The following is a 13,084-nucleotide window of genomic DNA, read 5'->3' as shown; positions in this document are numbered from 1 at the left end:
GGTACCCACACTTATCACTAGAATGGAGGGTCATCAAATACTGAGGTGGCTAGAATTATGGAAGCCGCCAAGCTTGATGTGCTATGCTGTTTCTATAACTCTCATGAATACAAATAGGACAGAATACAATAGTGTATGAGTCAGGGATACTCTTACACACAGAGTACACACTCAGCCCTCCAGGTTTCTTATTATGAGCCAAAAGGTCGCACTTAGAGTAAGTGGAATTGCTGTATAAAAACTTTAAAACAAAATGAGCATATTACCTTATGCATAACCAGCTTAGCAACCACATCTCTGGCATGGACATCTATGGTGCATATTGTCATGATCTTCTGCCTGTCTCCAGGGGAGAGTTCACCCAACAACATCGTAATGAGAGCATTTAACTGATTAATCTGAAAGAGAAAACAACACCATAACGTTCTTGATTTCTATTTGATCACTGTGTATAGACTGGTCGTACACTTTAGAAAGATTATTCAGCCAACAGTTACAGCATCAACCCCCCCCCCCCCATACAAATTCTGACTCAGCATGCCCAAGAGTGAATGTGTTCTCAATAGGGAGAGGTAAGAAAGGAGCAGCTAGACACCTCCGGCAGCGGCTGATCTCCCCTGAGAAGACAACGATCAGGCATGTTGAAATCCAACAGTCCAATCCTTGATTACCCTCAACACCTGTTGTTGAGGCAAAGCCAGGACACTTCCATACACATTAGATGGTCCTCCCATCCCACAGAAAATTGGAAGGTTTGGCCGACATCACTGTATGTGACCGACTCTAGGTTACTGAGCCTTCCATGGCTGTCAGCATGTACTAGGTTCACCTTGTAGCCCTGTAGTCATATGATAACATTCTCAGGTGAGCTGCAGCACGTATTGTCTACACCAGTGGTCGGCAACCTTTTTTTATACAGAGTGCAGATTTCAAAAAATAAAAATAAATCAAAGCTGAAGCGCTCGGTGTGACGAGCCATACGGAAAGTAATATAACACAAATATGTGACATAAACCAGGTATTTACTGGCTGTGTCCCAAATCTCTCAACAACACTGCCTGACCTGCACGGCTTAAACAGGTTTACAACGTTTCAGAAAAATAGAGAGTAAAGATTGTTACTGCTCCTCGGAATCCTCCTAAGGGACCAGTATATTGCGGACCACTCCCCACACTTACTGACCGTGGTGAAGAGCAGGCCTCACTCGTTTTAAGTGACTAAGGACTGCCCTCCCCCACCACTGTCCGACATACATTGGTACCCCATATACTGGTTACCCCCACAGAGCTGCACCAATCACACTCCCCCAGACTAATCACATTCCGACCATCCCCACCGCAACCCCCAAAGTGGTCAGTTAGCTTGTTAATCATCCCCCCCAATCCCCCAAAGTAGTCAGAAAGCTGGTTTCCCTTCATAACCAGCCTCCCCTATACTCCCAGCAATCTTGTTCAGGCTCACCAACCTCCCCCACCCTCAATCTGGTCACAGTGCTCATTTCCCTATCTCCCTAAGCTCACAATCCTGCCCCTCCCCCCCAATCCCAATCTGGTCACATGCTTGTTCCCCCATCTCCCCAAGCTCACCTTCCTCCCCCCCACCAAATATCTTGCCATATGCTCATTCCCCCATCTCCCAAGCTCACCTCTCCCCCCTCCCCAATCTGGTGACATGCTCATCTCCACAAGCTCATCTTCCTGCCCCCAGTCCCAATCAGGTCACATGCTGGTTTCCCCATCTCCCCCTCATCTCCCCACCCCCAATCTGGCAGCATTTCTGGTAGTCCTGAGGAGGAGGAGATGTGCAGCGGCGAGGTACAGTAGCAGCCAGCCTGTATGGTAGCAGAGCGCCGCTCTCTGCTATGGCTCCTCTGTGGAGTCTGGGGCGGGAAACGCGAGGGGCGGGCATAGCAGACGTGTCGTTCATGACGTGTCTGAAGATCTTCATGTTGGGAGGTACAGCGTGGTGGCGGAACATCCAAGACTGAAAAGTAGGTAGGGACAACAGAAGTAAGCGGGTCCTGCAGCACAAAATACCACCCCAGCAGAACCCAGTACCACAGTGCAGCACAAAATACTGCCGCCCTCATCGTATTCAACTGTATCACCATCCTGAGGATGGTGGTACAGTTGATACACTTGCGGCCGTTGCACGAGTGTCTGATGCTCCTACATTAATTAATGCTGAGAACATCGGATCACCATGTACCCGTCCGTCAGTCGTGAGGAGGGCTCAGGTGGCCCCCTGAGCATCAGCCTACCGGCCTATGGCCAATCCGTCCCTGCATGATTCCCTAACCAGTGGTGACTTCAGGTGACTCTATGGGGAAAATTTACTATTGAAAATGCGCCATATTTTTGGTGCCGTGGCGTGCATGTTATGCATCACATATACAAACTGTTTTACACTCTTTTCTACGCATTTTATGCCTCGTCTGACAAGGGAAAGGGGCTTCACTGAAAAGGGGGGCGGCTTCACTGGAAAAGGGGTGTGTACTAAATGCTGCTCCATGTGCCAAACGTTTGGCGCATTCTTGGCACAAAATTATGCCAACTTAGGCTATTTTCACACCTGCGTTAGGTGCGGATCCGTCTTGTATCTGCACAAACAGATCCGTACCGATAATGCAAACGCTGGTATCCGTTCAGAACAGATCCGTTTGCATTATTCTTTTAAAAAAAAGTCTAAGTCAAAACGGATCCGTCCTGGCTTACATTGAAAGTCAATGGGGGACGGATCCGTTTACAATTGCACCATATTTGTGTCAACTTCAAACGGATCCGTCCCCATTGACTTACATTGTAATTCAGGACGGATCCGCCTGGCTCTGCATCGCCAGGCGGACACCAAAAACGCATCCAGAGCGGAATGGAGGCTGAACGGAGCCAAACTGATGCATTCTGAATGGATCCGCATCCATTCAGAATGCACTGGGGCTAAACTGATCCGTTTTGGCCTGCTTGTGAGAGCCTTGAAACGGATCTTACAGGCGGACCCAGAAACGGCAGTGTAAAAATTAGCCTTAAACTAGACAGTTTTTTGGTGCACGGACAAAGTTTTGGAGCACGAACGACATTGTAGCCCAAATCTGCTGCAGGATTTACGATACTCCACATTGTGATTGAGACTGTGATTCATATTCTTAGTGCAAAATACGACACAATTAGTAAATCTGCCGCTATGTCTGTGTGAAGCACAGAAGTTTGGAACCATTCACAGAAAACAAAAGTATAGAATGATGGACATTCCCTTTAAGGGCTTAGTCAGATGAAACTCATAGGTGTTCCAGCCAGTAAACATGGATTTAAACATACTGCACACAGATGGCGTTTGTTTTCTTGCAGATCCATTCATTTGATTGTCGTCTTGTTGGAAATTAGAAGCTGGAAGGTACATGATGCGATTTTCTCTGCACGGACCACATACTGTATTCATGTGGAAAATAGCATATGTGAATTGGCCCATTGACTTTAATGGGTCAGCGTTCAGTCTGGGCGTTATGCAGTCTACACAGAATCTGGACAGTTAAATCTGAATATTTGCACGCAGAAGATTTTCCGCCTGGATTTAGTTGGGAAATCTGCAGAGTATAAAAGTAGCAGCAACGTGGATGAGTTTTGTTTTAAATCAAAGTAAAAAAAAGATTTTAACAAATCTCATCTACACGCTGCAGGAACAACATTGGTGTAGAAACTGACTTGCAGTTCAGATTTTAAATCAATACTTTGTGTGGGTTTTCAGAGTTTTGAATGTAGCGGGATGACATGTGCAACGACATCCTTATCTAATGATGCACATTTTGCAAAGGAATCCACAACATATTTTTCCCAATAATTGCGGACGTATCCTAAATAAAGGGGTGAGTTAATGCTGATCACATGGCAGTACAATTCAGACTATGGCCATATAATGTAACGTTCGTACGTGGAAAATATATACCATAGAATCAGGCATCTATATAGTTCTGATATACAACTTATAGAAAGTACCTGTTTTTTATTATAATCTTTGAGCGCCGTTTCAAAACCTTCCTCCAGTCTGTCAAATGCAATTCCAACATCAATGGTCCACCAGATCTGGGAACTGGTCAATGCCACCTGAGCTGGATAGTCAAATATCCACTGTTCTCTCGGCTTATCCTCATATGCAGCCACAGCCTCAGTTATATGATGCCGCACAGTTTCACACATGGTGTCCTCCACATTCTTCAACCAGTGTTCCACCTTTTTAATATATAAAAATGTTATAAGTATAGGTGTTATATAGGATTATACAGTGGAAATATTTTAGAAAAAAATAAATCTGGTCTGACTGGTGTTAATAATATTAGTAATTAATAGTAGTAGTAACTAATTAATATAAGTGTTGAGCAAATCAAAGTTAATGAAGTAACTGTAGACTTCGATCCAAAATTCTATTAGCCGCAAATTCGAATTTTCTCGTGCTTGTGGTAATGAATCGATTTTCCCTGAAATGGAGGTAAAAAATAAAATAAATCATACCCACCTCGTCCATTTGAGTGAGAAGAGACTGCCACGGCCATCTTGCTTGAAGATCCCGCGCGAAATCTCGCGCGAGGTGACGTATGGCCAACGTGATGATGTCATCATGCGCTGCGCAAGATTTCGCACTGGATATTCAAGCAGGATGAGCGCGGTGGCCTCTTCGCACTCAAATGGATGCATTAAGTACAATTTCATTTTTATTTTATGAGCAACCACTAAATGCTTTAATAATTATCTTCAGATCTCAGCGATGAACATGGCATCTGATGGGGGGGGGGGGGGGGTGGTTGTGCATTGCAAAGTGTGAAATCCAGCTTAAGGACACATTCACACTACTGTAAGCGTTTTGCGGTTCGCAAACCACATATCCGCAAAACACGATTATCGGCCATGTACATCTCGTATTACTGTGTAGACCTATTGACTTCACTGGGTCTGTGCTCTGCATGTTGCACTGAAGTGCTAGTACATCTTCATAAATTAGAATATCATGAAAAAGTTTATTTATTTCAGTAATTCAATTCAAAAGGTAAATCATTTGTGAACCGCCAGCTTCTTTAGCAATGACCTTCTGAGGCTTCCCTCCTTGTGGAGGGTGTTAATGACTGTCTTCTGGACAACTGTCAAGTCAGCAGTCTTCCCCATGATTGTGGATCCTACTGAACCAGACTGAGGGACCATTTGAAGGCTTAGGAAACCTTTGCAGGTGTTTTGTGTTGAATCGCTGATTACAGTGCGACACCATGAGTCTGCAATATTGAACTTTTTAACAATATTCTAATTTTATGAGATACTGTCTTTTAGATTTTCATTAACTGTAAGCCACAATCATCAACATTAAAAGAAATAAACACTTGAAAAAGATCACTCTGTGTCTAATGAATCTGCATAACATATTAGTTTCCCTTTTTTAACTGAATTTTTACTGAAATAAATTAACTTTTTGATGATGTTCTAAAATGTACTGAGATGCGCTAGTATAGGACATGTCCAATCAAGTAAAGGAATGCTGAGGACATTTTTGGGTTTTCAACAGCATTGAATAGAGCTAATTAACTGCATAGTTTGTAAAAACAAATTAACTATATAATGAGTTTTACAATATTCCAGTATATTTTATGAATCAATTTCTCATGGATTTCAAGATCTCCACCATTAGATTCCGACCGATGGCAGATACCTGCTGAAAATCTGATCTGTGGTCATGTAGTTAGAAAGCTTCCTGCACCCTGATTACCATGGAAATCTCTAGTGTATACTTTTATAATCACCTGTCCACTACACTGGCAAGCCACACTAAATGGGACAAACTCCTTCTCTTTGCTGTACATCCCAGATGCTTCGTTCTCAACATGCTCTTGGAATTTGAGATCCGCAATGTTGTCAAAAAGTTTTGCCAAATGTCGTGTCACCTGAAACAGATAAATACATACAGACTAATTCACACTTTGCACAAATCTTTAATATTTAAGTATTGCATTTTTTTTGTGCAAAAAAATGGCTTTAGTCCATTTACACCTGTAAATATCTATGCACCGCCATTCAGGAGCTCTACAGTTAGAGCTAGTAAATGGCTCAGATAAACTGGTGTGAGATTAAAAGACCATCTTATCCTTGGCGCTGTTTTTTTTTTCTATAGAGAATATTTTTCTATAGAGCAATGCACATTTTTTATGACAAAATGCAAAATAAAAAACACATTAATTAATACCTTTAATGATAGATTCGCTTTTCTAGGTCATTTTCATAGATCATTCTACCAACTCACACTTGCAGAAATGCCCATGATGACTGCACTTAGCAGAGCAAACAACAATGTATTAGATAATACTGCATTCTTTGAGCTGAGGTGTATTAAAGGGGTTGTGAGAGTTATATCAAAACTTGGGCAACCCCTGTAAACAGCCTAAAATGTACACCCACCTGTTTTCTCTTCTACATCTTCCTGCGCTGTGCTACAGCTTCTCTGCTGTCATTTGTTTTTCTGGCTGCAGCAGTGACGTTCTGTACACACAGGTTACCTCTGCAGCCAATCACTGACTTAGGCCTCATGCACACGACCGTTGTTGTTCCGTTTTCCGTGATTTTCTGCGGACCCATTGACTTTCAATGGGTCCGTTGAAAACTCGGAAAATGCACCATTGTTTACCTGCGGCCGTGATCCGTGTTTCCTGTCCGTCCAAAAAATATTTTTTTGACTGACAACGGTTCACGGACCCATTCAAGTCAATGGGTCCGTGAAAAAACACGGATGCACACAAGATTGGCATCCGCGTCCGTGATCCGTGGCCGTAAGCTACTTTCACACAGACGGATCCGCAGATGAAAACTCAGATCCGACAGGATATTCTAACATAGAGGCGTTCCCATAGTGATGGGGACGCTTCAAGTTAGAATATACTAAGAACTGTGTACATGACTGCCCCCTGCTGCCTGGCAGCACCCGATCTCTTACAGGGGGCTGTGACCCGCACAATTAACCCCTCAGGTGCCGGACCTGAGGGGTTAATTGTGCGTATCATAGCCCCCTGTAAGAGATGAGGTGCTGCCAGGCAGGAGGGGGCCAGTGTGCCCCCCCTCCCTCCCCTGTATTTAACTCCGTGGTGGCCAGTGCGGCCCCCCCTCCCTCCCCTGTATTACTGTACATTCATTGGTGGCCAGTGTGCCCCCCTCCCTCCCCTGTATTTAACTCATTGGTGGCCAGTGGGCCCCCCCTCCCTCCCCTGTATTACTGTACATTCATTGGTGGTCAGTGGGCCCCCCCTCCCTCTCCCTCCTAATTAAAATCCCCCCCTATCATTGGTGGCAGCGGAGAGTTCCGATCGGAGTCCCAGATTAATCGCTGGGGCTCCGATCGGTAACCATGGCAACCAGGACGCTACTGCAGTCCTGGTTGCCATGGTTACTTAGCAATTTTTAGAAGCATTATACTTACCTGCGATGTCTGTGACCGGCCAGGCGCTCCTCCTACTGGTAAGTGACAGGTCTGTTCTATGAGCAATGCACCGCACAGACCTTTCACTTACCAGTAGGAGGAGCGCCCGGCCTGTCACAGACAGCGAAGGTAAGTATAATGCTTCTAAAATTGCTAAGTAACCATGGCAACCAGGACTGCAGTAGCATCCTGGTTGCCATGGTTACCGATCGGAGTCCCAGCGATTAAACTGGGACTCCGATCGGAACTCTCCGCTGCCACCAATGATAAGGGGGGGATTTTAATTAGGAGGGGGAGGGAGGAGGGGCCCACTGGCCACCAATGAATGTACAGTAATACAGGGGAAGGAGGGGGGGCCGCACTGGCCACCAATGAATTTAAAACTGGGGGGGGAGGGGGGTGTGCCCCCTCCTGCCTGGCAGCACCTGATCTCTTACAGGGGGCTATAATACGCACAATTAATGCCTCAGGTGCGGCACCTGAGGGGTTAATTGTGCGGATCACAGCCCCCTGTAAGAGATCGGGTGCTGCCAGGCAGCAGTCATGTACACAGTTCGTAGTATATTCTAACTTGAAGCGTCCCCATCACTATGGGAACGCCTCTGTGTTAGAATATACTGTCGGATATGAGTTTTCACGATCTAACTCAAATCCGATGGTATATTCTAACATAGAGGCGTTCCCATGGGGATGGGGAGGCTTCAAGTTAAAATATACCATCGGATTGGAGAAAACTCTGATCCGATGGTATAATAGGGACTCCTGACTTTACATTGAAAGTCAATGGGGACGGATCCGTTTGCAATTGCACCATATTGTGTCAACGTCAAACGGATCCGTCCCCATTGACTTGCATTGTAAGTCAGGACGGATCCGTTTGGCTCCGCACGGCCAGGCGGACACCAAAACAACGTTTTTTTTCAGGTCTGTGGATCCTCCAAAAATCAAGGAAGACCCACGGACGAAAAAACGGTCACGGATCACGGAACAACGGAAATCCGTTTTGCGGACCGCAAAAAAAAACGTCCGTGTGCATGAGGCCTTAAGCAGATACTTTCCATGCACGGCTGAGGCCAGTGATTGGCTGCAGCAGTGACTTGTAAACTGAACGTCACCGCCGCAGCTAGGAAGATGATATAAGCAGCGGGAGGATCGGAGTGCAGCGCCCAACTCAGACAACCCTTTAAATTCAAGCAACCAGAACAACCACCACTATCCACTTACTGTATACATATTAAACCTACCAGGCTCGAACTGGGAATCCCCTGGTGGGCCCCTGACCAAGGTCGGCCCCTAGTCTCCCACCCCCTGCACAAGTGGCACATAACACATTAGATTTACTGCACTACATACATATATTCAATGTACAGCACCTCAACCAGCCGATGTTCATATAAAAAACGTGATAGATTATTTATTATATCTGGAGTGTATCCATATGGTGGGCCCCCAAAATAAATTTTACTGGTGGGCCCTAGGTACCCCAGTCCGACACCGGACACTACAAAAAAAAACAAAAAAAAAAAACAATATGCAATAAGTAGGGATGAGTGAATCGACTTCGGATGAAACATCCAAAGTCGATTCGAATAAAACTTTGTTTCAAAACTGTACGGAGTCTCGCCAGACTTCGCAAAGTAATAACTTTGGCTCATCGTACAGTATTAGAATGTATTGGCTCCGAAGTGCTCGCTCCGTACAGTATTGAAACTAAGTTTTATGTGAATCGACTTTGAATGTTTCATCTGAAGTTGATTCGCTCATCCCTAGCAGTATGCTTTTAAGCTGGAAAGCTAAAGTGTGAACTGATTTTTTTCTCCTTTGAGATCTTGCGTCTTTTTTAGCTTTCATAAAGTTAATCGACCGGCAATTATCTTAGATTATGTTTCACATAATATATAAGGGAATGTATCAATCTTAGGCTAGTTTCACATCTCTAGCAGCAATTCCGAAAGAGAATACGGCACTGCCGGATGCAACCGGAATGCCCGCCGGCATCCTGCAAACCGGAATGCCCGTCTGGTATCCTGCAAAAAAAAAATGTAGCAAGTAGTATTTTTTCTCTGGCTAAAAGCCAGCATGTATGCCGGATACAGTGACCGGATTACAGTGCCGGAGTTCACTACGCAGATATGGCATGGCCTTAGTAATTTAGACATGAGGTTTATTAGATCAGCACAAAGTGAAAGAACTAGTCACACAGGTAGAAAATAAGTTAACCCTTTGTGACAGAATGGCTTGTTAATAATGAAATTATTTTAGTCCAAAATGAGTAAAATGCAATCATAAAACAAATTGCCTCTGAAGGTGTATATATACTTTAAGCCCTCACAAACATGTATCAATAAAAAAACTAAAACTAAAATTATTATTCTAAAATTGCAACATTGAAAAATCTTTTGTTGACCTTTAACATCCAAAACGTTGGTATTAAGGGGTTAATACAATCTGCTTTCTTTTTTTATTTTCTTTCTACTCCTTTTCTAGAGTTGCGCATGGGATCTCATGACACATTATATTTTAACTAGGTTACCTGTGTAAATGGGTTTCATATGTGAACGTAAATTGCAACAATATTAATGAGGAGCAAGATCTCCTCTTCTCTATGTGCTGTGCATGGGAGACATCATAGCAGCTAGCTTCCACCTACATACATAAGTCAGATATAGTGCTATTCCTCAAGTCGACTAAAATGAAAAGCACATTTTAACTATTTTCACCATAAACATATGTACACCTTGCTCTCCCAAATAATTAGTAATCCCCAAAAGTGTATACTCATTGGGGGACAATTATTAAAGCTTTTAAGCCACTATTGTGGCGTAAAAAGGGCGTAATTTAGGGCACACATCATATTTACTCCATAATACCTTTTCAGATTCTCAACAATTTTCTGAAGTGGCGAGAAAAGAGGCAGGGCTTAGCGCAGGGGTGCACAACCTTTTCTGGTTGGGGGTCACATTGTCAGCCTGAATCAATTCCAAGTGCCGAAACCTAAAGGGGTATTACCAACTGAAATACTATATTTATGGCATATTGAACAAACAATATATATCATAAATGTCTTACACTTCTAGTACCCCCATCTAATGGGAGAATACTTGAAAGATACAGGTGAACAGCCATAAGACAGACATACATGTCTGTTACCAGATGGTTGGGGGTCGCACAGAATGGTATCGAGGGCAGCATGTGGCCCCTGGGCCACAGGTTGTGCACCCCTGGCTTAGTGGGATGGGGCCTGCCGGATCTATTATAACTTACACTAGAAAGTGGAGTAAGTTATAGGTCAAGTCTATGCAAGCTACTGGCTGGTGTAGATGTGAACTTCTGGCGCTCGGAGGATCAGAGAAGCCTCTTAATAAATTAGTCGCATCTCACTCCAGTGCAGAGGGATCAAGACTAGCGGATGGGAGCACCAGTCTTGATACATCTCCCTCAATTTTTTTAAAGGAAACTCTCTCTTTATAATTTTCTGCAATAAGAATTTCAAGTCAGCAGCAAGAATGTGGTAAACAGAAATACGGTCCAGTAGAAACTTTGGATTCATGCAGTTTTACCCTTGATCTCTCAACAGCTGGAGAACAGACATTTCTTAAAGCAACAAATTCTGTCTGGATGAAAGGCTATTGTCTGTTTATGAGCTGAAGATCTGAAGAATAGGGCTGGGGCTACACATCAACTATGGTGGGGAAAAGCATTGTGTGACCACAGACCATCGCTTCATAGCAGTGCAGCCTCAAAACATAAGTTGCAGCAAACAAGCTCCTAGAATCTCCAAAAATCCTGCAATGTTGCATTTTTTGTGACAATGTGGGTGCAGTTGCAGATATTTCAGAGTCATGCTGCGACCCCATTTAGTTCCATTATGTCTTGAGGCTGCATTGCTACAAGGCAACCAAATGTCGCAAAGATACAGGCAGCAGAATCCCCTGTATCTGAGCATGATTCATACGTGTACAGATATCATTCAGAGCCTGAGAGGAGGAGGCCAAGAACAGCCTGCTCCTACTGTATCTTGCATCCTATGGACAGGGAAGATTCAAAACTGTGATTAAGTCTCAATTACAGTCACCTGAATGGGGTTGTTTTGGTGACAAGCACGTGGATTTTTGGAATTGCCATTCAGATGAACAGTACATATAAAAAATGTCTACAACAAATTGGACACATATGAATCCAGCCTTACATACTTTTACCACTCACAAAATATGTGAAATTGGATCATTTCCCTCAATAAATGACTCATTTGTTTGTTTTTGGTTATCTTTATCCATCTTTAGGACTTGGATGTGGTTTTAGGTCAAATTTATGCAGAAATATCTAAAATTCTGAAGGCTTCACAAAACTTCAAGCACCACTGTTGTTAGTATAGGAAGGCTGTCATAGATCAACTCTATTTAAAGGGGTTTCTGCAACTTATAAAATTGATGATATATCAACAAGAGAGATGATTCTCAGGGGTCTCAACCCTGGAACGCTCAACAATCCTGAAGATGAAAGGGTTACAATACTGATCCTGTGCTGTGGTCCCTTTACTGTTTTTCCCTGCACAGCGGTGCTCCGAGCCACACAGCTATGCAAGCAAATGCAGCACGCCCACACTCACTTGAATGGTACCTAGAATGGCACTATGTTGTAGTTCTCTGCATAGCCTGATGCCACTGTGCAGGGAAAGAGTATGAAGAGGCATCTGCACTGCCCTTTTATTCTTGCGACTGGTAAAGCTCCCAGAGGTCAGACCTTCACCAATCATAAAGTGAAGGCAAGATGGGAATTCCAGTTAAACCTAAACTTAATTTACACTTAAAAAAAAAAGATTGGAACACAAAAATATTTTTAATAGTGCCACCTGCTGCCTGTATTGAACAGCCTTTCTGTGTCGGCCTCGGCAAATGTGCTGAGGTGGGCACACACATTCAATCTTGCCTCTCTGCTCCTTTGTATCAAGGGATTCCTGTTGTGGTGAGCCGGATGCTTCTGAAGCTGCAACACCTTCTCTGCTTCTCAAATTAGATGCTGAACAGCTAAAATTGCAGTAGCCTTGTTTCACTCTCGTATCTCTTGCTGTAGGTGTGTACACCTCAACACATTAACTGAGGTGGACCCAAAAAGGCTGTTCAATGGAGATAGCAGTTGGTGCTATACTAATGTTATTCTGAATTCTGGAATATCCTGGGATAGAAGCATTTAAGAAGTACCCCTGCCTATAAGCTTTTTGAAGAGCACTGCATACATCGTCTAGCTTGTAGCGGCAGTGCAAGTACAACTGCTCGTCCTATTCAAGTGAACGGCACGTTCATCACACTGCACAACCCCATTAACTATAAACATTTTTCATGGAAAAACCCCTATAAGGCCTCATGCACACGACCGTTGTGTGCATCCGTGGCCGTTGTGCCGTTTTCCGTTTTTTTTCACGGACCCATTGACTTTCAATGGGTCCGTGGAAAAATCGGAAAATGCACCGTTTTGCAGCCGAGACCGTGATCCGTGTATCCTGTCCGTCAAAAAAATATGACCTGTCCTATTTTTTTGACGGACAACGGTTCACGGACCCATTCAAGTCAATGGGTCCGTGAAAGAACACGGATGCACACAAGATTGGCATCCGTGTCCGTGATCTGTGGCCGTAGGTTACTTT

General features: G+C 43.9%; 1 protein-coding gene across 1 annotated transcript in view; it reads right to left on the bottom strand.

Annotated features, from left to right (window-relative positions):
* DNAH11 (dynein axonemal heavy chain 11) overlaps positions 1-13,084 on the bottom strand; it is a 303,358-nt gene that overhangs the window by 180,767 nt on the left and 109,507 nt on the right. Inside the window, exons 30-32 of the mRNA XM_040433722.1 lie at positions 5,777-5,917; positions 3,990-4,223; positions 267-398 (exon numbers count right to left, since the gene is read on the bottom strand). Coding sequence (XP_040289656.1) covers positions 267-398; positions 3,990-4,223; positions 5,777-5,917 — 507 coding nt within the window. The remainder of the gene's footprint in view (positions 1-266; positions 399-3,989; positions 4,224-5,776; positions 5,918-13,084) is intronic.

The sequence above is a fragment of the Bufo bufo genome, chromosome 5 (genome assembly GCF_905171765.1).
Source record: "Bufo bufo chromosome 5, aBufBuf1.1, whole genome shotgun sequence".
Lineage (NCBI taxonomy): Eukaryota > Metazoa > Chordata > Amphibia > Anura > Bufonidae > Bufo > Bufo bufo.
The sequence above is the reverse complement of the archived record's forward strand: the minus strand, read 5'-3'. Positions and strand labels throughout refer to the sequence as shown.